This window comes from Lepisma saccharinum, chromosome 6 (genome assembly GCF_977018435.1).
Source record: "Lepisma saccharinum chromosome 6, izLepSacc3.1, whole genome shotgun sequence".
NCBI classification, from domain to species: Eukaryota; Metazoa; Arthropoda; class Insecta; order Zygentoma; family Lepismatidae; genus Lepisma; species Lepisma saccharinum.
The window spans coordinates 73008524-73031754 of record NC_139234.1 but is presented as its reverse complement, the minus strand read 5'-3'; the positions used below and the strand labels follow the sequence as shown (position 1 = coordinate 73031754).

At 36.1% G+C, this 23231-nt stretch overlaps 1 protein-coding gene across 1 annotated transcript in view; it reads right to left on the bottom strand.

Annotated features, from left to right (window-relative positions):
- Positions 1-494: 494 nt before the first annotated feature.
- The window catches only part of Usp30 (ubiquitin specific protease 30), a 49342-nt gene continuing 26605 nt past the window's right edge, over positions 495-23231 (bottom strand). Inside the window, exons 7-10 of the mRNA XM_083124399.1 lie at positions 23156-23223; positions 19384-19506; positions 6837-6881; positions 495-767 (exon numbers count right to left, since the gene is read on the bottom strand). Coding sequence (XP_082980525.1) covers positions 653-767; positions 6837-6881; positions 19384-19506; positions 23156-23223 — 351 coding nt within the window. The 3' untranslated portion in view covers positions 495-652. The remainder of the gene's footprint in view (positions 768-6836; positions 6882-19383; positions 19507-23155; positions 23224-23231) is intronic.

The window sequence follows — 23231 nt, the reverse complement described above, 5'->3', positions numbered from 1 at the left end:
TGTTTAAGAGGCATAGTAACAAACAGTTCTTTAGAGCTTGCTGTTATTCATGGAAACAGACTTGGGCTAGGGAACTTAAAGAAAGGTTATTTTCACCCTGAAAACTACTGTAAGTGAATTATGCTAGACTTTACGAATTTCAAAATATGAGCGTCAGAATTTATTACAGAGGAGAGGTAGGAATTTGAGGCGAATGACTGAAAACAATTATTTTTCAATTAAGTTTAAAAATGTTAACAGAAGTAAATGTTGCTCTTCCAATTTAGTGTCGCTATTTTGAAACGGATATTACTTACCCAATTTATTATTAAGAAAATAGATAATAATATTTTGAATATTTGTACAATATTAGAGCCCATACACACGGAACAATTAGGAGAGAACCCCCCCCCCCAAAAAAAATGTTTCATGCCTACCGCCATTCTGATTAGTACAACCTCTTACAATATCAACACCTCAATTGGTTTATTAGTGAAATAAAATACAAATTTAACATATATCACTATTTAATTTTTCATTAAATTGTATGAAAGCAATGAAAAACGTACAAGTACATAAAAAGTATACCAGCAAGTACTAAAACGTAGCAATAATTTACTAAACACTAATTTACATTACAAAAATCTCTTTGGCACTCCCCCACCTTTCTCTTTTAGGATTCACATTCCAAAAGTGAGCATTTCTCGTAGAACAACATGTATGCATTTGAACTCAGTACTTCACTCAGAGACGAATCTCTCACAGTCGAATCTGAAGTGTAGAACCACCTGGAAGTAAAATATTTTTTTATTTCTCAAACTAAACTGACTACATGTAAAAGGGATAGCTTATAAGAACACCACAGACTCATACACAATATTAACCTTTTGACGCCCAAGCCCTTTTTCAATAGTAAGCCTCGGTTGCCCAAGCCGATTTTGAGCAAAATGCAGAGTTTCAATTAAATGAGTGTAGTTCGGAAGCTAATTGCCCTAGAGAGATGAGTGATATACCGTTGTACGCGGAATGAACCAGAGATTCAGACTATATGAAATTTTTGCAAATTCGGTGTATATGTGGAGGGGGGGGAGGGGGCTAACTCTCAAAACGACCTTGACACAGCGTCTCGATTGAGACGTTTGGGCAATTGAGGGTTACTTTTGGGTATCTCGATCGAGACGCTTGGGCACCTAAAGGTTAATGATTAAGACAATGTGGGGAATAGCATCCCAAACATCTTTGATCTCGTCCCTACTTGTGGTGATGTGATCAGCACAATGCTCTGGCTAACTTTATGCTCCAGGGTTTCCCCTAGATACCCACTGATAAGATGATGGGTGGGTTCCTTAGCGACTTTGACAGGGACATTATCGGAAAGATTCCCACCTGAAGAATCAAACCAAAGTCTTCCCTATGACGGGCAGATGCCATACTGACTCGTTCCACACCAGTTTCGAGGCAAACTTCAAAAAAAATTGAAAGGTATACGAGGGTCACTATTTATATTTTGAGCCTTGGCAACACTGATTGAAGTTAGGCGCGATTTGACGTTTGCACGGAATCGTCTGGCATTATTGACCATAACGTACTTCAAATGTTTTGTCAATAGCTTCATTTGTGTTGTTTATGTTGCCTTGGAGGTTGCGCGACAACAATAAAATGGAATTAACTCGTGAACATTTTCGTGCGATGATTTTTTATGATTTTCGACGTGGATTATCAAGACAAGAGTGCATCGATCAACTTACTTCCACATTTGGCGATGAAGCCCCATCCTTTGCCACTGTGAAACGCTGGTATAACGAATTTAATTGTGGCCGCCATTCGCTCACCGACGAGATTTGCGAAGGTCGTCCAAAATCAGTTGTTGTTCAAAAAAACATTGATGCTGTGCAAAACCTAATACTGCAAGATCGTCATGTGACATACTGTGAGATTGAGGCAACCATAGGCATTAGTTCCACCAGCATATATAAAATATTACATGATCATTTAGCTGTGAGAAAGGTATGTTCTCATTGGATCCCACACAATTTGACAAAAACTCAAAAAGACGCTCGCGTCAATTGGTGCAAACAAATGCTCAATAAATACAATCGTGGTGCTTCAAAAGACGTATATAAGATTGTAACAGGTGACGAATCACGGAAAACAAACAAACGCCGTCGGATCATTATTCATCAAGACAATGCCAACTGTCACACATCTTGTCTAACAACCGAATTTATGAACAGTCAAAAAATCGAATTGATGGGTCATCTGCCGTACAGTCCTGATTTGGCACCCAATGACTTCTTCTTGTTCCCGAATGTCAAGAATAAATTGCGTGGACAACGATTTTCGTCGGCGGAAGATGCCGTTGATGCATTCAAAAACCATATTATGGAGGTGTCTCAAGAAGATTGGAAAAACTGCTTTGACAAATGGTTCGAACGAGTGCAAAAGTGTATTGACCATAAAGGAGAATACTTCGAAAAACAATAAAGCAGTTTTCAATGCCAAATTCCTGTTTTTTCATTGTTAGGCTCAAAATATAAATAGTGACCCTCGTACAAGCAAGATGTTTTCTCATTTTAACCTTACATATTAGTGCCTCTCAAAACTGACACAAATATATTAGCAATACAATGGTTTGTGCGATTCCAATGTATCCAAAAATTCTAATTCAATTCAATGGTATACATATTGAATTTAAGGTGTGGAGTTTACATTCGCCATTTCACATACTCAGACTAGAAAAACATCTACAAACACAATTCACAAATGTTACGGGATATATTAAAATACAAAAAAATGTTAATTGTATAACAATTTCAAATTTACCTAATCAAATTCAAGATATCTTATCTTGCAATAATCTTACGTCTGTCAGATAGATTGTTCTGCAAAGGGCACTAACAAACCAAACAAACTGAGAGAATTCTGTTTTCCACGCAGCTTTCTTTTCTTTTCCTTCCTCGATAAATTAAAAGCTGAACTGTGAAAAACTTGCCTGAGGGCATTAATAAGTATCCCTGCGTTGGTCATGCATGGTCTCTAGTTGCGGATATGTGGTTTTAACGTCATCATTTATCAATTATTATTTTGTCAACACTCTCCCTCTGTCAAGCGGGGTTTCTAACCTTTCCCTTTTACACCACGATCTTGTTTTCAGTGTTAGATATTCAAGCTGCTAGGGAGATTTGTTGAAGCCCCTTGCTGTCTGTGTCCATGTATAGCTACAGGAATACGTAGATTATACTGAAAATCCAGTCAGCCACTCCATGCCCGACTAATGAAGTGTGTTTTAATTTTATAGTTTTCTAGAATTTCGATTTCTATAGTTTTACAGAATCTCAATTGTTGCAAGAAAAGATCTAATCATAATAATTGAGGATCTGGGGTTTTTGACTATTAATTGAACATATTTTAAGAACCCAGTCCCTCACACTGTGCGCGATCATCAACGTAAGTCTTCTCGCGTGACCCACAAATTGATATGAAAAAATATAATGGGATTTGGATAAATGAAAATTACAATTCTTCATGTATACGGAGAAAAAAATCAACTAGAATTTATGCATAATTCCCGGAGCCAATAATTCACACATAATTCCCGGTGAGTAACCACCCTGATAAAGTCAAGATTCATTGAATATGTTCATCCATTATTTGTCAGGGTGTTACAATGGTCCTTAAAAGGCTACTTAACGAGATTTCAAGATGTAAACCTGAAATAAATACGCACGTGAAGGAAAGTGAACAAAATATCCAGAAAGTATTCCACACTGAATAAGTATGAGAAATAATACAATGCTGTACAATTACTTTTACACGCATACAAGGCATACCCAGAAAGTAAGAACTAAATCCATGTAGCATAGGCAAGTTAGCACTTCCTCATTAAAATCAGTCATTATACTGGCAGTCGTTCAGCTGTCAGTTGGAAAGAAAATGAATCAGCAAATTGGTTCAGTTGTGTTCTGCTGGCATTGTTTTCTTGTGTCTCCCAAGACCCACCATGCTGCCAAGCCTCTCATGTGCTTTTAAGCATAAGGTTTCCTAAAGAGCCATGTTATGAGTGGAACCTCATGATTTGTTTATTAAAACTTCTAATGGGTGTGTCAGCTCTTAAGGCTATTTGCACCTGTCTCAAGATGCGAGGTCTAATTACTCTGAGCTAAAACCATGCGTAACGTTAAAACCAGGGTTATAAATCTTCCTGAAAGGTAAACGTGCAAGACTATATACAGGTCTGCACGAGACAAACACATTAAAAAGGCATGGCAGATTAAAAGGTAGTTAAATGCGATGAGTCTCCTGTCCGATGTACAAATTCAAAGATGTTCTCCTAGATGGTGGAATCATCGCCCAATAGGGGAGGTCAAATCATTACGGAGCATAAGTTTATGCTAGAGGATGTGTCCAGCAGGATGTGTTTGACACTTAAACTAACACTGCACGACAAACAACAGTGGAGCCACTATGGTGTGTTAGAATGACTGAAATGGCAGTGACTGATCTGCAGACATGTGAGAGCAACTTCCTCATGCCGGGAGGGGAGTGAGGAAGACTTCGACTTCCGCATGGTCGACTTGACGGCATGCAGTTTATTTCTGGTCTCCAAGTCCTAGGACTGCCACTGTTGGAGAAGCAGATGTCGGAAAATGCTCCGAACATCTGTATTCGGAATGCTTACGAGTTGCATGATGGTGTGTGTACTATCTTTGGCAGTGGACCCTCATGAGCATAGTAATCACAGAACAATAAGTTCAATAAGTTTTTAACTGCAAAAAAATGTGAGTATGGTAAAAATTTACAGGTAGGGGGCTGGTGTTTATGGTAAAGGTGTACATAATGAAAGAACTGGCATCGTGTTTAAGGAATGGAAGACCAAGGAAGAGCAATGACATACACAATCTTTCGTAAAGGATGATTTCAAGAAAATTCAAGAAAACAGCCAATTCACAATATTTGAATTGCACAGTTTCCAACAGGGCATTATTCTCTTTTTGGCTGACAGTAATGTTCTTCACTGAAAGCACTGAAATAATAGAAATATGGGTGTTCTAATTTAACAATGCCTCAATAAAGATGGCAGCTATCTATAAACATAAGAGTAAACGAATTGTACACTAAATATATCTACTAAAACTTTTGAGTACTTTGTACAACTATCCAATCCTTACTTTCTGGATGTGCCTTGTACATAAAACCATCATTTTGTTTTATTTTGTTCTTAACAGTTGATACAATAGAAATGACTAACTGCTATAGAGAATGAAAGAATTCACAACATCCACACCCATGAGAAAATACTACTACCATAAAAGTTACTTACATGTGCTCAATCTTTATGGATATATTACTATTATATTACCCTTATTATTAATTAATTTATGTGGCCACTGGGACTATATGTACTGAAAGTTACAAGCGTTGTCCAAGAAATATCTAGACTGATTTTATTTTTAACTTGTGGAGAAAACTGCACTTCGTATGGAGGTTTTTTAATTGGAGTAATGAAAAATACCCTCATCTTAGGTGTAAATACCTGTACTTCTGGGTTTGATTCCCAGTTAGGTTTCATACTGTTTTGCTGACAACATATTGGAAAATGAGGCTTAAAAATGACACCCTATATTTGGAAAGACTCACCAGGCCCAGACTTCTTCCTAAATTTTGATAAATTAGCAAAAAAAAGGGTCGTATATAGTGGGTACCTGGAGGAAACTCTGAAGGGTAAAGTTGGCAAGGGCCATGGTGCCGATTACATCACCCTCACCTTCGGCCGTGATCAAGAAAGTGTGGAGCCCTAACTCCACACCCCTATCATCTATGTGGTGTAAAGCACAGGGGAGCAGCACTTTACTTTACTGAGGATGTTTATGCTGACACACGTAGTATGTGAAAATCCTCATTTCATTATTTAGGTTCAAATTTCAGTTTGGAAGCAACAAACAATGGAAAAAATTAGTGAAAATGAACAATTTTAGACCAAATGTCCCCAGGTTGCTGTAACTCTTCATATCACCATTCCTCCACCCCCTCGCTGATTAAACCTGCAGCGAACTCTTTTAGTGATGACTGTGGCCAGAGAAAGTGTTAAATGTGTTTCTAAGAAAGCCAAGGTATGAAATGAACCTTCTAGGAGACAATTTGAAATGATTGAAAATTACAAGTGAAAATTGCATTCATGGGCACTTCAAGACTAGTATTTTGTTACTCTCACTCAATATACAACGTTGTTATTTTCAGTACTCAATCATTCTTCCCCACCTAAAAATAATCCTGGCTACACCCCTGAAACTGACGAAGGATGATAACTAACAAATGGACCTTTCAGTGATGAGAATTCATTGAGCAGTCAACACGTGGCAACAGAAGCTGCCATTGTGGCAGAGGATATTAAAATAAGCCACGAGAATAACTGCAAACAAATATTATGCATTTCAGAAGTTGATGGAGTCAGCAAACGTGTCAAGAAACATGAAACTAACTGTGTACAAAATATATGATGAAAATATTTTCTTGGCGTATCAATCAGGCACACCGATAGCTGTAGAAATGATCGCCACTATTTTTTTTACCCACTCCTAGGTTTTATTTAAGTTTTGCTCTAAATGTTTGCTAATTTTTATTGTTTATGCGTGCAAGGCAAAAAGCAATTTCCAGATACTAGAATATTGAGGTTACGTAAGGTACTTGGTACAAATGGTATAAAATCAGTTTGGATATTTATGGGATAACCCTAACTTTTAATTAGTATGAGAAAATAGGAATAAGGAAAATTTAAGCAGTTACTAGCAAAAAGCTACTCAGAAAGTCACTACTTCAAAACAACAAAGCAAGAAAGAGAAAAATTAAAAATCAATTACCTTGAATTTGTTTGTTTAGAAGGTACCGACAAACCATCGTGCAACCTAGGAAAACATTACACATTTTTTTAAAAACCATTTGCAATATCAGCAAAAGAAACGCAACAGTCTACAAAATTAGGGCAGCTAAATGCGTAACTATGAATGCTAATCTAAATATAAGGTTTGGGGTCCATACGCCAAATGTGATACTACGAAAGTTGCACAATTTTTACAGAAGTTAGATTCGGGAATTCCATAGGGATTGGACAAATTTATCGGCAGTCTACCAATATTAGCTGCTGTACTTCCATTAATTTTATAGATCTCGTACTTCTATCAACTTAATGGAAAATTATCCAGTTCTTTTTGTAAATATAAAGAAGATATATCTCACATGCCCTTGCTTTGTAATGTGAATGTCTAAATACACAGTTTCTTTTTCAAAGGCAAAACATATTGTATTCACTGGTGACATACAGGGTGTCCAGGAAAGAACTAGTGGAAAAAAAAACACATCTTTGAAACTACCACATTCATTGCTACAAACTTACGTAATCAGAAAGAATCTCAAAGTTTATCTTACTATTCCATGTAAAGGAATTCAACCAATATCATCTGAGGAAAGTTGTGGATTTTTTGCTTCACCTCAAGTGTGAATCAGCTGCTTCTTCTCTCCACAGGGTGCATATGTGTTCTCACAGCTCGTTTCCAGTGCCTCCAACATGAACCTTTTGAGTTTCTCTTTCCAATTACGTAACTTTGAAGCAATTTATGCAGTAGATGCAGTAATGAGATTTTATTTTAACTAATTCTTTCCTGGACACCCTCTCTATTACGGAGGAAAAACAATTCAGGTTTTTCATGCAATATTTCAAATTTTATATTGGTACATTATCGGTATTGGCAAAAATTTCATATCGGTCCATTCCTACAAAAAACACCTTCAGACATAAATATAATTTTAAATGTACAAAATACATTTCCAGTTAATTAAAGTCTGCTTCTTGAGTTAATTGTGTTTGCATGATGGCATAGTATTTCCACGATTTTGTTCTTGTGGTCTCTCAAGCAATCTGAACTCATTAGCAGATTCAATGCTAACAAATTCAGGCTGTAACTTAATCCAGAACATGTCCACGAGATATTAAATAGCATGATTAATCAGGGTTGGCAGCTACACTCAAGGTTAGTTTCTGAAGTTTAATTCTCATGAAAATGTAGCCTTAACGATTTCTTGCATGAATATACAAGGTCCCTTCAAATAAAACCAGGACTTTAGATTTTTGAGAATAACAGAACACTCCCACACATATATAAAAGGCATTACTTATAGGAGACAAGTGTATATTATTACCGCATGGAGCTTTAAAAACATGGCCAATGCAAGTCAGTTGTTAAGCAAGATGGTAGACAAACCTCTGAGTGCAACTATGGAACAGCATGTTGTCATAAAATTTCTTGTGAATTAAGGCATAAAACAGTGAAATCCGCACAATACTTACGGAGATGGGACTCTTAGCTGCAGTAAAACATTTAAATGGTGCAAACGATTCAAGAAGGTCATGGTTGAGATGGATGAGAACACACTGCACTGTTCCCATGAACATTCAACGGTAGAACGTCTGTTCCTTTAAAAACAGACATAAGATGTCGGCAATTTGTGAAACAGGCACATATTTCTGTGGAAAGTTTGAACTCAACTGCAAAAACAGCCTGATTTGATCTGGCATTCTGTTGCTGCAAAACAATACATGTCCACATATTGTCCACCACACGATTCACACTCTACAGGAACTCAGCTGAGAGTTGCTGCCACACACACCCTTATAGTCCCAACCTTACTCCACATGATTTTCACTTGTTTTCATGCCTAAAGGAGTTCCTCAGAAGCCAGCATTTCAGCAGTGACGAAGGGGTGAAGTAAGCAGTCCGAGTCCGATCATGGCTTCAGCGCACTGAAAAATCTTTCTATGTTGCTGGTATCCATCCACGCACTAGCGAAATGCTCGGATAAGTGCATTGATATGGGAGGATGGGGAGGGGGTACATTCATAAATAAAAAAAAAGTTCCATTATTCTAAAAAATCAAAAGTCCTGGTTCGACGAACACTGACCATATGTCATCAAGAGGTAGTTAATATCTTTCCTCCATTTGATGACAAATTTCCAAATTTTGTGTTTGTAACTTAGAATATGTTTATAGAATTATTATTTTTTTTTTTACAATTTCTTTCTTCACTTTGCACTAAACTACAGTAGCATACTTTCAAATATCACGGCAAATTTTAGACTTATATTTATAACTTATAAAAGGTCAGTCTGATCTGACATGATTGTTCAACAAAGTACTGACACTTTCTATAGACTGTATAATAAGTTATATTTTGGTGCAATCAATCTTTGTGTGACAGTGTCTTATCGAAAAGCATATAATTTTATTATTATATTACGGCTGAGAGGCACAGTTTTCTTCATAAACATCAAGGAAATGGCCAAGAGGAAGATTTAGGATTCTCGCATGTGTTTTCCCTGAGATTTCTAGAATCCTCACATTTTTTGCAGAGTACTCAATGCATAATACATTACTATTTTGAATGTATTTTACTAAGGCCTGTCCCATTTCTCCTCATAGCCATACCATCGTCACATTGTTGTTATTAGCGATGGAACAGATTAATTGGTTCTTGGTATTGGCCAATATAGGCATATGCGATATTAGTGTTATAATCTGCCATTTTGTTATTTTTATTAACAAAAACTTATAAATCGAATATCATGATTTTGTAAAGTAAATGCCTAAATACATAGTTCCTTTTCAAAGGCAAAAACAATTTCATCCACCTGGTTGCATACATTAATTAGAAGGTTAATGAGCCATTCATGTGCTTGCAGGAACATTTGCAAATTTATACTAAATCAGTAGGCTATCAGTTACCAGTATTACGAGGGCCACTATTTATATTTTGAGCCTAACAATGAAAAACAGGAATTTGGCATTGAAAACTGCTTTATTGTTTTTCGAAGTATTCTGCTTTATGGTTAATACACTTTTGCATTCGTTCGAACCATTTGTCAAAGCAGTTTTTCCAATCTTCTTGAGACACCTCCATAATGTGGTTTTTGAATGCATCAACAGCGTTTTCCGCCGACGAAAATCGTTGTCCACGCAATTTATTCTTGACATTCGGGAACAAGAAGAAGTCATTGGGTGCCAAATCAGGACTGTACGGCGGATGACCCATCAATTCGATTTTTTGACTGTTCATAAAGTCGGTTGTTAGATGAGATGTGTGACAGCTGGCATTGTCTTGATGAAGAATGATCCGACGGCGTTTGCTTGTTTTTTGTATTTGACCGAAGACCTCTGGCAAACAAATTGTTGTGTACCATTCAGAGTTGACCGTTCTACGTTCCTCTAAAGGCACAGTTGGCACATGACCAGTTTTTCCGATAAAACAGGCAACCATTTGTTTCGATGTGCTTCGAGCGCGAACAACTTTTGTTGGATTGGGTTCATCTTGAAACACCCATACAGTTGACTGCTGTTTACGTTCCGGCTCATATGCATATATATCCATGATTCGTCACCTGTTACAATCTTATATACGTCTTTTGAAGCACCACAATTGTATTTATTGAGCATTTGTTAGCACCAATTGACGCGAGCGTCTTTTTGAGTTTTTGTCAAATTGTGTGGGATCCAACGAGAACATACCTTTCTCACAGCTAAATGATCATGTAATATTTTATATATGCTGGTGGAACTAATGCCTATGGTTGCCTCAATCTCACAGTATGTCACATGACGATCTTGCAGTATTAGGTTTTGCTCAGCATCAATGTTTTCTTGAACAACAACTAATTTTGGACGACCTTCGCAAATCTCGTCGGTGAGCGAATGGCGGCCACGATTAAATTCGTTATACCAGCGTTTCACAGTGGCAAAGGATGGGGCTTCATCGCCAAATGTGGAAGTAAGTTGATCGATGCACTCTTGTCTTGATAATCTACATTGAAAATCGTAAAAAATCATCGCACAAAAATGTTCACGAGTTAATACCATTTTATTGTTGTCCTGCAATCTCCAAGGCAACATAAACAACACAAATGAAGCTATTGACAAAACATTTGAAGTACGTTATGGTCAATAATGCCAGATGATTCCCTGCAAACGTCAAATCGCGCCTAACTTCAATCAGTGTTGCCAAGGCTCAAAATATAAATAGTGACCCTCGTAGTACTGGTACTAGCAAAAAATTCAGTGAATTTGTACAAGAACACATTTTAATCCTTGAGATCTCCATCATCGAGAGACACTGATCAATTAGATGATTTTTCCTAGGACATTAGGTTTTCTTGTTGTTTTTTTTTTCAAATTAGACTAGATTCTCAGGTTCTCCAGGTGTGGGAACCCTGAAATTGACACAGCCTGGCAGTTGGAATTTACATGAACGTTTATGGAAATTTATTACTTTTTGAAGTACTCTATGATCATGTTACTGAAGATAACTGCACAAAGTATGCGAGTGGAAAGGCAAAATGTTGAAGAACGAGCTGTCCTTGTTATTACTACAAAAAACAAATAACCAGTGTGGTAAAAGATACTTTAGAAGTATGTCAAAGCTTCCGATTCCATCCCAGAATCATTATCAGAGCTGGTTGAGAGATGGCAAGGAAGAAGCATCCTCTCGACAAGCCCTAATGATGATTCCGGGATGGAATCGGAAGCTTCGACATACTTCAAAAGTGTCTTTTATTGCACTGTTTATTTGTTTTATGTGGTTTTTAACAAGAATGTTGCCAGAACATGATGCAATAAGAACTAGCTGTTAGGAAATTATCAAAATATTGCTTTCATTATCAAATACTAGGTTGAAGAGCAAGCACTTTCATTCTCCATGTGAAATACGTGGGATTCAATACTATCAACATGCTTTATCCAGCTTAGAAGTGTGCTTACAACTGCAACACGAGGAGAAATCCATAAGCTACAACTCACTGTTTGCACTTTTTATAATCGCAAGCATTTTGACATAACTGAAATAAAGGTGCACCTTAAGAACAACTGTATACCTCATTACCTTACTTTTGCGGTGGCATTTGATGTGCATGTAAAAATCAATAGGTGGAAGAATTAACAAGCAAGTGGTTATGCAGCAATGAAAAACCTATGCCATGCTCATGATTTTTATAATTATGTAACATGCTTTACATGCAGTTAGTTCAAAGAAACAATTCCAAGCTTACCTGCACAGTTAGTAAAAAAAAAAAAAAAAAAAGTAATGTTAGTGTAGAATAAAGCCATCAAGAATTAACTTGTTTAGAACCAGAAGCCACATATATAGCTACGGAAGGTGACTTCCACAAACACAAACTTATCAGGAGAATAACATCATCCCTTCTGAATTGCAGTGTGAAGGCCTATAGGGAGTGTTGAGATGGAGCTCCATGCATTCCTCAATCTTGGCAACAGCCAAGTTGACCTTGCTGTGACCACCTTTACTTCCCGAGTATGCATTTATTGATGGGAGGCTGGGTGAGGCCCAGAACTACTTATATCCCAGAAGGCACCAGAAATATTCCTGTCAAAGAATCCTCCTAAACAATAGTCCAATACTCTACCAAACAGACTATGAACCTTATCAGGCTTCTTGCTCTTCTGTTACACGTAAGGTTTGTCACACTAAAATACTTCAATTATGATTTGTTGTGTCAATATTGCATACTGTCAACTCATGTAACAGCACCTTCAGACAAATTTAGTTGTTTTATCTAATTGTAATTTGGTAACTTAGAATCAGTTTCCTACCTCTCTACATTAAAGATGATTAGACAAGACAAATATAATGGCTATGGCTACGGCTGAAACCCAGAACCTTCAAGAACGACTTTGTGAGATGAACACCCAATGTTTTCAGCCAGTGAAATGGCAAGTGCTCTTAAAACTTCTACCTTTTCTATCTTAGATAGAGCACTGCTAAATTGGCACTTTATCACATTGTCCACATATGATGCTAGTTGTGGAACTGTTGTAATAATTTTAAGATGGATCTTTGATTTGGCACATTTTGGAAAAGACATATGCACATTTGTGCCAGTATTTAATGAAAATGGGCATTCCTGTACGCTGTGAACGTTTTTAAAATACCATCATGAAAAAGGCTCGTCAAACAAAAATGGATCTATCTCGTGTTTTATGTTATTAATGTTGAAAGCTGGTCACATGATTTTTTAAAAACTTTGTATATGACACTGACAGATGGATAAATCTGTGTAATTCTAGACTGAAATATCTTCCTTCCTTCCAAATGTCAAAAATGCTGTGAAAACTAGTATGGCCAATAAAAAGATTCAGAATGATTTATAAAAATCACATCACTATTATTCAATTCTGTACAAACAGTATGTTTTAAGGGAAAAATGTTTCAGCTTTCGTCACAAAACTGTTACCAGATTGAATGATAAATGATTAAACACACAATATAAAATGAATAAAGTAACAAGAAAGAGCAGGGGTATATGGGATGACATATTCTGAAGATATTCAGTGTCAACCTCATTTCCATGTAGTAAACCCTGGACTTCATTTTGCAGACTGACGTGGCTCTGGCACCTGGTCTCACAGCCAGTATAATCCTCTGTGGCACTTGTGTTGTGTTCTTTCTAAGTGCATTAGTGATTCTCCGTTCATCAATTCATCGTACCACCATCCTTATCTTAGCCAGTGGCAGAAAAGCAAAGTAAGACAAATTATGTCAATGAATTAATCAACGAAAAAGAGTGAAAAGTTACAAATGTGAATCGTAGGCACAGGTACAAAGAAAAGGTCAGGTTATTAACTGTACATTGCACAGAGCTGCGACTTCACACAAGAGGGTGAACATTGGCCATAACAGAGATAAGAGCACCAAGCTCCCGTTGTCTTTACGCTCAGGGATGTCTCCTGGTACCAATATTTCAGAAGCTGGGTAGGCTCCAGACTCACTTTATGAAGGTATATTGTCAGAAAACTGACCATCTGTCTTCGCCCACCCCAGGAATCGAATCTGGGTCTCTTGCATGGTACTCAGATGCTGAACAGACTTGTAAAAAAAAACTTTTCGGTTGACATTGGAAATAAATTTGTAGAAATAATAGAGAGACTAGTACTAAATAATTATTTCTGAAAAGTAATGCACTGTCAGGTAAAGCCACATTTTCAACAGCCACGAATGATAGTATGGGCAACAGAAGAAAGATATGGAAATACGGCATTAGAACATTAGATAGTGGTCATGTAGGTAGTGGAGATAATCAGAGAAAGAAACATGATTGCGTGAGTGGGAAAGCAGAATAAAAATAATCCAAAGTCTGTAATGTTTAAAAATAGTCACTAACAGATTTTTCAGAAGAGCATTGTTAAGCTGTGTCGAAACTGTGCACACCTGTAAAAAAAAAACTATTTGCTCTGATGAAAGCTTCACAACTACACCTGAAACATGTCTACTTTAAGCAGGGTTGTATAATTATGCGTAAAAAAAAAAAAGTTTTCTACATGACACTTAAGAAAATTGTAAATTACGTATAAAACTTAAAGTACATGAAAAACTAGAAACAAACATAAAAATGAAAAGAAAACATTGTTTTTGCGATGGTTGTAGTTATGTATGGAAATTGGCAGTGGCAGAAAAAAAAAGGCTTTATAAAACTTTCCTTCCGAATTTGTATGTGCTCTTATATTGGAATTTTACAAACAAAAAATAAGTAGTTTAAGTGTACTGTTCATTACATTATTATACTAGTAGGCATTCATTGCTAATTGTCCCATGAACCACAAATGTTCGCACTTTTGCCAGTTTCCAATCAGCAGTTTATTTTTCAGTATAACAATTAACAATCAACGTATTTCTTTTACAGTTGTATATATGTATGAAAAAGGAATTTGAAACTGGTACTAAAACTTTGAAATCCAATCCGAATAAATATTTATTAATCTTTATGTTATAAATACAAGTACTAGTGCAAAACGTATATATAAACAAGTTTCTAAATTTTTAAAAATATGTGCAAGAACAGTTCTATTGTTAAAAATCTGTTGGTGACGCTGAGGGCATAATTGTGCATAAACACTCTCCAGAAAATAATGATTTTTGCTTAAAATATGTAAGAAAATTAAAGTTTAAAATGTAATAATTAAAGAAGTTTTTATATTACTAATACAAAAGAAAATTAGTTTCCTACATCTGTGTAAGAAACTGGTTTTGTATGCGAAGCATATTACTAGTAAATTATGCATAGCTTATGTAAAAAATGTTAACGTGTACATTACCTTGCCAACCCTGACATTAAGTCTACTTGAAATGTCAACAAATCTCCTCCTGTATTACAATTTTAATAATAAAACTCTCATTCCTGCCAATGCAGGCCTCCCCGGTGGCATAATGGTAACGTTGTGATCTTGTCCTGGGTTTGATACCAGGTGGAGGCACAGTGATGCAGATCACACTTTAAACTGTAGACCCAGTCCCAATTAGATTTTCTGTGCATAAAATGGATTATAAAAACAAACTCAACCAAGCAAGCATTCTGGAATTTAAGGTTGTTACTGGTTATAAAATTAGGATACAAGTATTACTACGGTTTTCTTTTCTTAAAGTCATACACTTACTTGTGAAGCATTCAGAATCAAGCTGGCATTTAATTTAAGGCTACCAAACGTTCGATCTAGTTAGGACATGAAACTGTTTTTGGGACACATTCAAGCATATTACTTTTGTTACGTGTATCATTACAAAAAATTCTAGCTTTCATTAGTTCAAATGCATGTGAAGAAAAATGTGGTTTATTATTTTTCCTGTGATGTTTTGTCCTGGTTTCCAAGAACGTTTTCAAGCTTACACCAAGATAAAACACACACAACCTCTACACGTCTCTTTCACATTTTTCTTCCTATTCCCATGTGATGTGTTTTTCTCTCTCGAGCTGAATTCATTTCTTAACATTCCGTCTAATTGTGTTGTGAATTCATTCTCGAAGTCTGTTCTTTCATCAGTGTCTTCTATCTTAGACATTCTTTTAATCCCACTGGTTACCACGTCTACTATGTTGGTTCCATCTTCTTCAATGGCAAATTTATGACCTTCTGCAAACACTATATATATTTATCGGAATCTCTTCCCTACTCATATTTAATATGTTTTCTTCTGTTTTGTCCCCTTTTTGAATGACAACTTGATCACCTTCATCCCTGTACAGATATTTATTACTTTCTCTCTTGAGGTTATCCCATTTCCTACTTGCACTCTTCCATTTGGCTTTTGGAACAGAAGTGTAGTGTAACTAGTCATGTAAGGTTGTGTGTCGTGAATGTGTTCTATCTTGGTGTAAGCTTAAAAAAGTTCTTCGAAACCAGGACAAAATGTCGCAGGAAAAATAAAAACCACTAAGAATAACTGTATTATATTATACTATTTTGCATCTATTGGTGCATGTCTCTTTAGATTGCCTGAGAAATAGATAAACTTCTACTACCATGAAATTTTACATGTCGTTTGAAAGTTGCCATTGAGGGAGTACAGTCTTAATTCAAAGCTTCGTGCTTTTCCAGTATGTGGATTAGGATCCATGATAATTATGTACTTGAAACTGACAATGGACGCACAAAGGAACACCCATGCCAAGACTGGAATTTGAACATGGGAACAAGGGCTCATATTATTTCCCTCTTACGATCCATCTTCCATTTCAACCTCAGATTTGTCACAATTAAAAGAAGATCATGAAGTTTAAATACGTGATGCGGAAAAGTGTAAAATACAGGAACAAAGAAATCAGGGTTGCACTTCAATTATATTAATGCGCCACGGTAGCTCAGTCATTAGTGTGTCTGACTACCATGCAAGACATGATCCCCGGCAGGGAAGAAGCAGGATTTTTATCTACCTGTTCAAGCAGTTCCGGCACCCAGCCAGCGTCGTATAAAGTGGGTACCTGGAGGAAACTCAGGGGGTTTAGAGGCAGCCAGGGGTGTGGTGCTGATCACATTACTCCCACTTTCGGCTGTGATCAAGAAAGTGGGGCCCCAACTCCACACCCACTATATGTCTTCATGGCGTGCTCCAAAGCATAGGGGAATAGTTTACTTTACTTTTACTGCATTTATATTTTTTCCTATTTTACATCACTTTTCTACCCCTTTAGGCTAATCGTGACAATAGAAATGAATGATGATTGGGTGACAATGGAAAACATTTGCAAGTGAACACCCATACTTAGACTGGGGCACAAACCTGTTCTGTTTAGAGTTCAGCAGTGAATGCCTGACCACAGAGGGTTTTTAGTGAACCACAAGCATACGTATTGCTCTACCAATAAGGAAAACAAACTTCCTGTTGTTGTCGAAGTTTCATCTCTAAGCAAAGGGGGCATAGGTGATGCAATCAGCTGGTTGACATGTAATCTTGCTCCTGAGTTGGTTTAAATTGTGGCATTCTTCAACACATTGCCATCACCATTATTGTGCTTGTATCATCATGAAAGGAAAAACCATACAAGGCAACATGGGTACATGCAAAGTGGAACATTCTTATCTGCTATGACTATAAGAGTAAACAAGTGGCTGTCCATTTTAGTTTGCAATTTTGCCACAGTCTTTCTCTTCTTGGCTCAACTGTTAACATACCAGTTACATTTTTGGGGTAGTCAAAGCCCCTATGCACTAAAACGTATACCAAAAAGAAAATTACAGCATTGAAGATTGTTTTATCATAACTAATCCTAATTATGTGCTGGAAAACTGAAAAATACAAGGATCACTCATGCATCATAGCTGACTCAATAATAACCGGGAATAATCATACCAAAATGGTGGTTAGAAGGTACGCCTGTAAGTTTCAGAACTACTAGGAACCAATACTTGACAGGGAGGATAATTATTTCAACACACTCTGAATGGTCAGGCATACATACCTACCACAACCCTAACTTTTTGAAGACAACAATGTGATATTGCAAGAAGATTTTTTGTGGACGAACTGTATAAAGTAAGTGCACTTGGAATATGTAAAGATCCCATCTATTTCACCCATGCTGCAAAATAAACTAAAGTCATCTTTCCATGCTAATATTCAATTCAACACACAAAATTTAATCAAACCATCTTTTAAGATTTAGTTTACTCCTGAAGCTATCACCATGCTGAAAACTTTAACAATTACTCTAAAAAGCTCCTTTTAAAAAATCTGTCCGGTTTGGTGAGTTTTTTGGCCACTTTTAGCTAACGAGGACGAATGATGAATACATGAAACTGATGGACAACACCATGGTTAGGTCAGGACTTTAACCTGAAAATTTTGGTGCAAACAAATATCTGTTAAACTGACAAATTTTGAAATAATCAAACTTGTTAATATTTCACACCATTTCTAAGAATTAATTTTATCCCATTCTTTCCCATTGCATTCTTTACCTGTAAAAAATCCCATTAATATTATATACCCTTACACTATATCTTAATTTTTTACAGCACTAATTACGCTATATTTTTTCCCTTTTAGTAACAGAAAACCATTTTATTACTCAACGTATCAAGAAAATTCCACATGTCTTTTCCAAGAGTAATATATAAATGAAATGCAATGTCAATTACAACAGATGATTAATGTTAGTTAACATTGCTTTTCTGCCACTTTTAGGTAATTGTGATAAGGATGAGTGATGATTATACTCTGTCCCTTGAATCTGCAGAGCAAGGCTGCAATAACAGATAAGAAGGGGAGGAAGTGTGTTGGCACAGCACAAGCAGTGGACCCTGCTGCAAACGGCTAGTAGCTGCACTCCCTTCCATTCTCATGGGTTCATTGGTCGAGCCCTTTCAAGTCACAACTTGCACAGACACTTGTTTCTGTTCGCTTACTCCAGAGATTCCATGGACAGAGTGTAGATGAAAATTGACGAAGGGCTGTCACAAATAACATCTATGCCCAGGAGGGACTCAAACCTAGGAACTTTGAAGATAAGACCAAAAGTAGACCACACAACATGCACGGCTACTGAGCTGGCTAAATAATCAACAACAAATGAATAAACAATTAAATACTATCAGAATGTTATTACACAAGATGATCTCCACATATTTAATTTTTTTTTTCTTCTTTATTTTCCATAAATGAACTGGTCATTCAAGGTGCTCAGTTACAGAGGTGGAAGATTACTTTTATGATGATGTCCTGTTAACCTTCGCAACATCCTCATATTATTATATTTTTTGTCTTGAATTGAATATTAGTAACAGTGACAAGCAATGTGCACTAAAAATCAAGACTGGTGTTGGAAATTTTAAATTTCATTAAATAAATGAACACAAAATACAAATCAAGCATTTCAATGCTTTCATTATTTAATAAAATTACACTAAGCCTCTCCATTTCTACACCCAACAATATGTCTCCCTGTACAATTACTTGACCTTGCAGACAATTTTTGTTTGTTTCATTACCTATTTCTTCAAACTTTTCTTTCCTATTTCAACATTCATCACTTCATTTCCTGTGCACAGATTGATATATTCTAGAGTGATAAATCTTACCTGTGCCTTATGTTGGAATCAACAGGTCCCCTCCTGAACGTCACAAAATGGCCAGAAATAACATTACCCATATGAACAACAACTGCCTTCAGTCGATACAAATTTTTGAAATGTGTATCTTTCCTGTGGAGGAAAAACAGTATTTAGTATTATGATGTTTTTGTTCATAACTAGTGCTACATTATAATAATTGTACTTTCTATTATTGTATCATTTTAACATAGTTTCTGTGAGCTTCTTAGTAAATCATCATGACTACAAGGATGGTAAACTGACAAAAGAAATGAAGATACGAAATAGAAGTAAACAATGAGTTTTTGGTATGAAAAGAAAATGCACGAGGTACAATTTCTAATATAATCTCAAGTTCTAAATATGGGGTTGCACAAAAGTTGCAAATGGTCTTAAAACAATGGTAACTTGTTCCACTTCTTAATTCTTTATTTTTTCTCTTCAAAATGATGCAATTTACTGTTGGATTAAAAATTGTAGGTACTCGAGTTTGACTTCAATTAAAAATTAACCAGTAGGCCTACATAAAAATGGGTTAAATCAAAATTTAGCTTATTCAATTCTGCATTAATCTACGCTAATCAATTTTTTTTTTCGAATTTGCCTTGTATTTTATATTGTCATGAGGACAAAAAAAATAGTTTTTGTTTTAGATTTGCGAACGATCGTTCTCCTCGAAATTCTATGAATCAAAAATGGGTGGTCCGATTATGATGAAAATTTAGTATGGTGCTGGCAGAAAGGTTTTAAACTCAATTTTCAAATTTTTCAAAAAACAATTATCAATTTTGTGAAACAACTTTTTCTTAGTATTGGGTAGTCCTTCAAATACAATATTGAAGCTCTTTGCATCTGTTTTCAAAATCTATTATCATTGTCAATTCACATTGCGAAAGCGATCTTATACAGATTTTTATTCGACAGAGTAAAGATGTAAGTGGAACTTGGCAACACTGCATGCTGCGATGTCCGTTGAAGCGTGGGCTGCCACTGCGTGCGGTGTTGCCACGTTCCACGCACGTCTTTACTCTGTTGAATACAAATCTGAATAATATCGGTTTCGCAATGTGAATTGACAATGATAATAGATTTTGAAAACAGATGCAAAGATTTCATGATGGATGCAGTAAACGCTGTTTAAAATTACTTCCTGCTGCCCGGGAACAAACAAAGCAGTGATGCGGTACCAGACGCCAAACCCTTAGTGAATGAAGACAGAGGATCTTCAAAATTAATAGGATTTGACTATTAAATTGTGCAACGCGGAAATACGAAAATTTCTAAATTTCACGTAAGTAATAAGATGCGAAGAGCTTCAAAACAAGAACAATATTGTATTTGAAGGACTAACCAATACTAAGAAATAGTTGTTTCGCAAAATTGATAACTGTTTATTGACAAATTTAAAAATTGTGTTTAAAATCTGTCTGCCACACAATACTAAAATTTCATCACAATCGAACCACCCGTTTTTTATTTATATAATTTTGAAGAGAGCAATTGTTTGCAAAACTAAAAAAAACTGCACTTTTTTCTGTTCTCATAATGATAAAAAAAGAAGGTATACTCGAAGAAAAAAAATCGTTACCATTCACGCATAACTGAATACGCTAAATTTTAATGTAACCAGTTTTCATGTAGATCTATTGGTTAACTTTTAATTGGAGTGTTAAAAGATATTCTTTAGCTTGATGTTGAAGGCAATGCTCCTGTTAGCTTCAAAAACATATTCCATGATGTTGGTCCAAAGTATCTGATCTTAACATGCATATTTTGGCTTGAACACACTGTTTCAGCTGCTCAATGGTTCTTAATTTATAGATATGCGCCATATCCTCCAATTATCTCAAAAGATAAGCAGGGGTTTAAATCTGCCTCATTACTTAAAATAAACCAACTAACATGTTCTTTGGGATATTGTGGCGTAGGTTAATGCACGCATTGCACTTTGCATTGAAATAGGTGTAAATCTAGTCTGTCATTCTTTCAATCCAGCATCAAACTGAAGAATACTTGACATTCCAATGTTCCCTTCACAAACTGACAGAACACTTTGAACATTTGCTTTATTTTGTGTGACCATGGTTTTCCATTTCATAGTTTCCTCGCTGCACCTTACTGCTCAAACCATCACCAAACATTGATTCAGAGGGCAGTATCAGCATATTGATTGATTGGTTTGTTTCATTTTACTTCGCTTTTGGTGATGATATGATGAAATTTATGAATGGACATGTGACCGCTTACCAATCCTTGCAGCTGGAGAACCGTCGGGGACCAACTTCCTTACTGGGATTTTTACCTTTCAGGTTCTTAACACACTAATTGTTGCCAAAAAGAAGTCTGCGGTTAGTAATTTCAGGTTTTAATTAGGTTTCACATGCAAACATGCTTTAAATTATTCCAAAACAATCGGATTCACATGCATAGCAAAAACTTACAACCACGGTTTCGATCAGCTAAGCCACAGAATCCCTCCACACAGCCATTCCTCTCTTTTATACAACGTGATTGCCAATATGTCATTTCTTTACATTGCTTGCAAAGTTATAATTTGTACAGCGTGATTGCCAATATGGCTTTTCTTCACATTGCTTGCAAAGTTATAATTTGTAGTGTGATTGAACTCTTATACCATTAATTTTTATACAACGTTTTACAACTCGAGAACTTATGATCTGTCATAGACACTCACAAAGAACACCTATGCCCTGGCCGGGACCCCTGGAATCGTAGTGTGCTGTGCTAACCACTCTGCCTCTGACATCGGCAGATTCTGCACATTTTAATATATCTTGTATTACTTTTAATATCAATTCTTTAAGTGTCTGGGGTTTATTGCTATGGTGGTGAAGGATGACAAACTTGAATGAAAAAGTTATTAAACTGTAAGCTTGTAAGCATGGATTCTTAATAATGTACAAGGTAGAATTTTAGTTAAATATTAGTCCACAAAATGAATCAACATCATAATACAATTAAAGATACCTTGGCACATCACAAGGTTGTTATATTACAACAAGGTCACCGAGCTTCTTCAGGAATAAATTTTAAAACAGAAGCACTTACATGCTGTAACCATCAGCATTAAAAATATAAAACTACGTGTCCATACGAAGATTAAAAAGATAGTACAACACAAAAAAGGTGAAGCTGAAAATGTGTTGTTCCTATTAAGTTGTGGTCTGTACTGAGATACAGGTAAAGAAGGGCAATGCAAGTGGGTGGATGTCAGTATTTAGTCTAATTAGTTGACTGCATTGACTTCCGCTTTTATGATAATTTTTTTTTTCATGAACAACAGTGTAGCCTTATGCTTCAAATCATTAATTCGACCAATAATATAATATTGTATTCCAATCCAATCTATGGCACATTCCACTTGCCTCTTTAAGAGTAGATTCAGGTCATTTTTCCCCGCAGTCTCCTTATCAGTGCCTCTCACTGAATTAATTGATACCATCTGTACAAATTTATTAATGGTGAATTCAATCCAATTTTCCACAGATTTTGCATTCAATGTCATAGTCTCCCACCAAGTGTAGATATCTTTCAGCCATCAAAATAAATGCTCCCAAGTAATGTGGATTATGCTATCTTCACTAATTCTTACTTTATATAGTAGCTGCATGTGAACTTTTCTCAATAAATAAATAATGATTAACCCAAAAGCTTTACTACAACCCTGGATAGCTTGTAATGTTATGTGCTTTATTAGGTCTAAAGATAGATAAAATAGTTCCACTGTTGAAAGCATTACCTTTCCTCATCTGCCGCAAGATTTGGAGCTGAAGGAAACTTCTGCATCTCTGAAAGAACTTCCTGCAAAAGAGGTT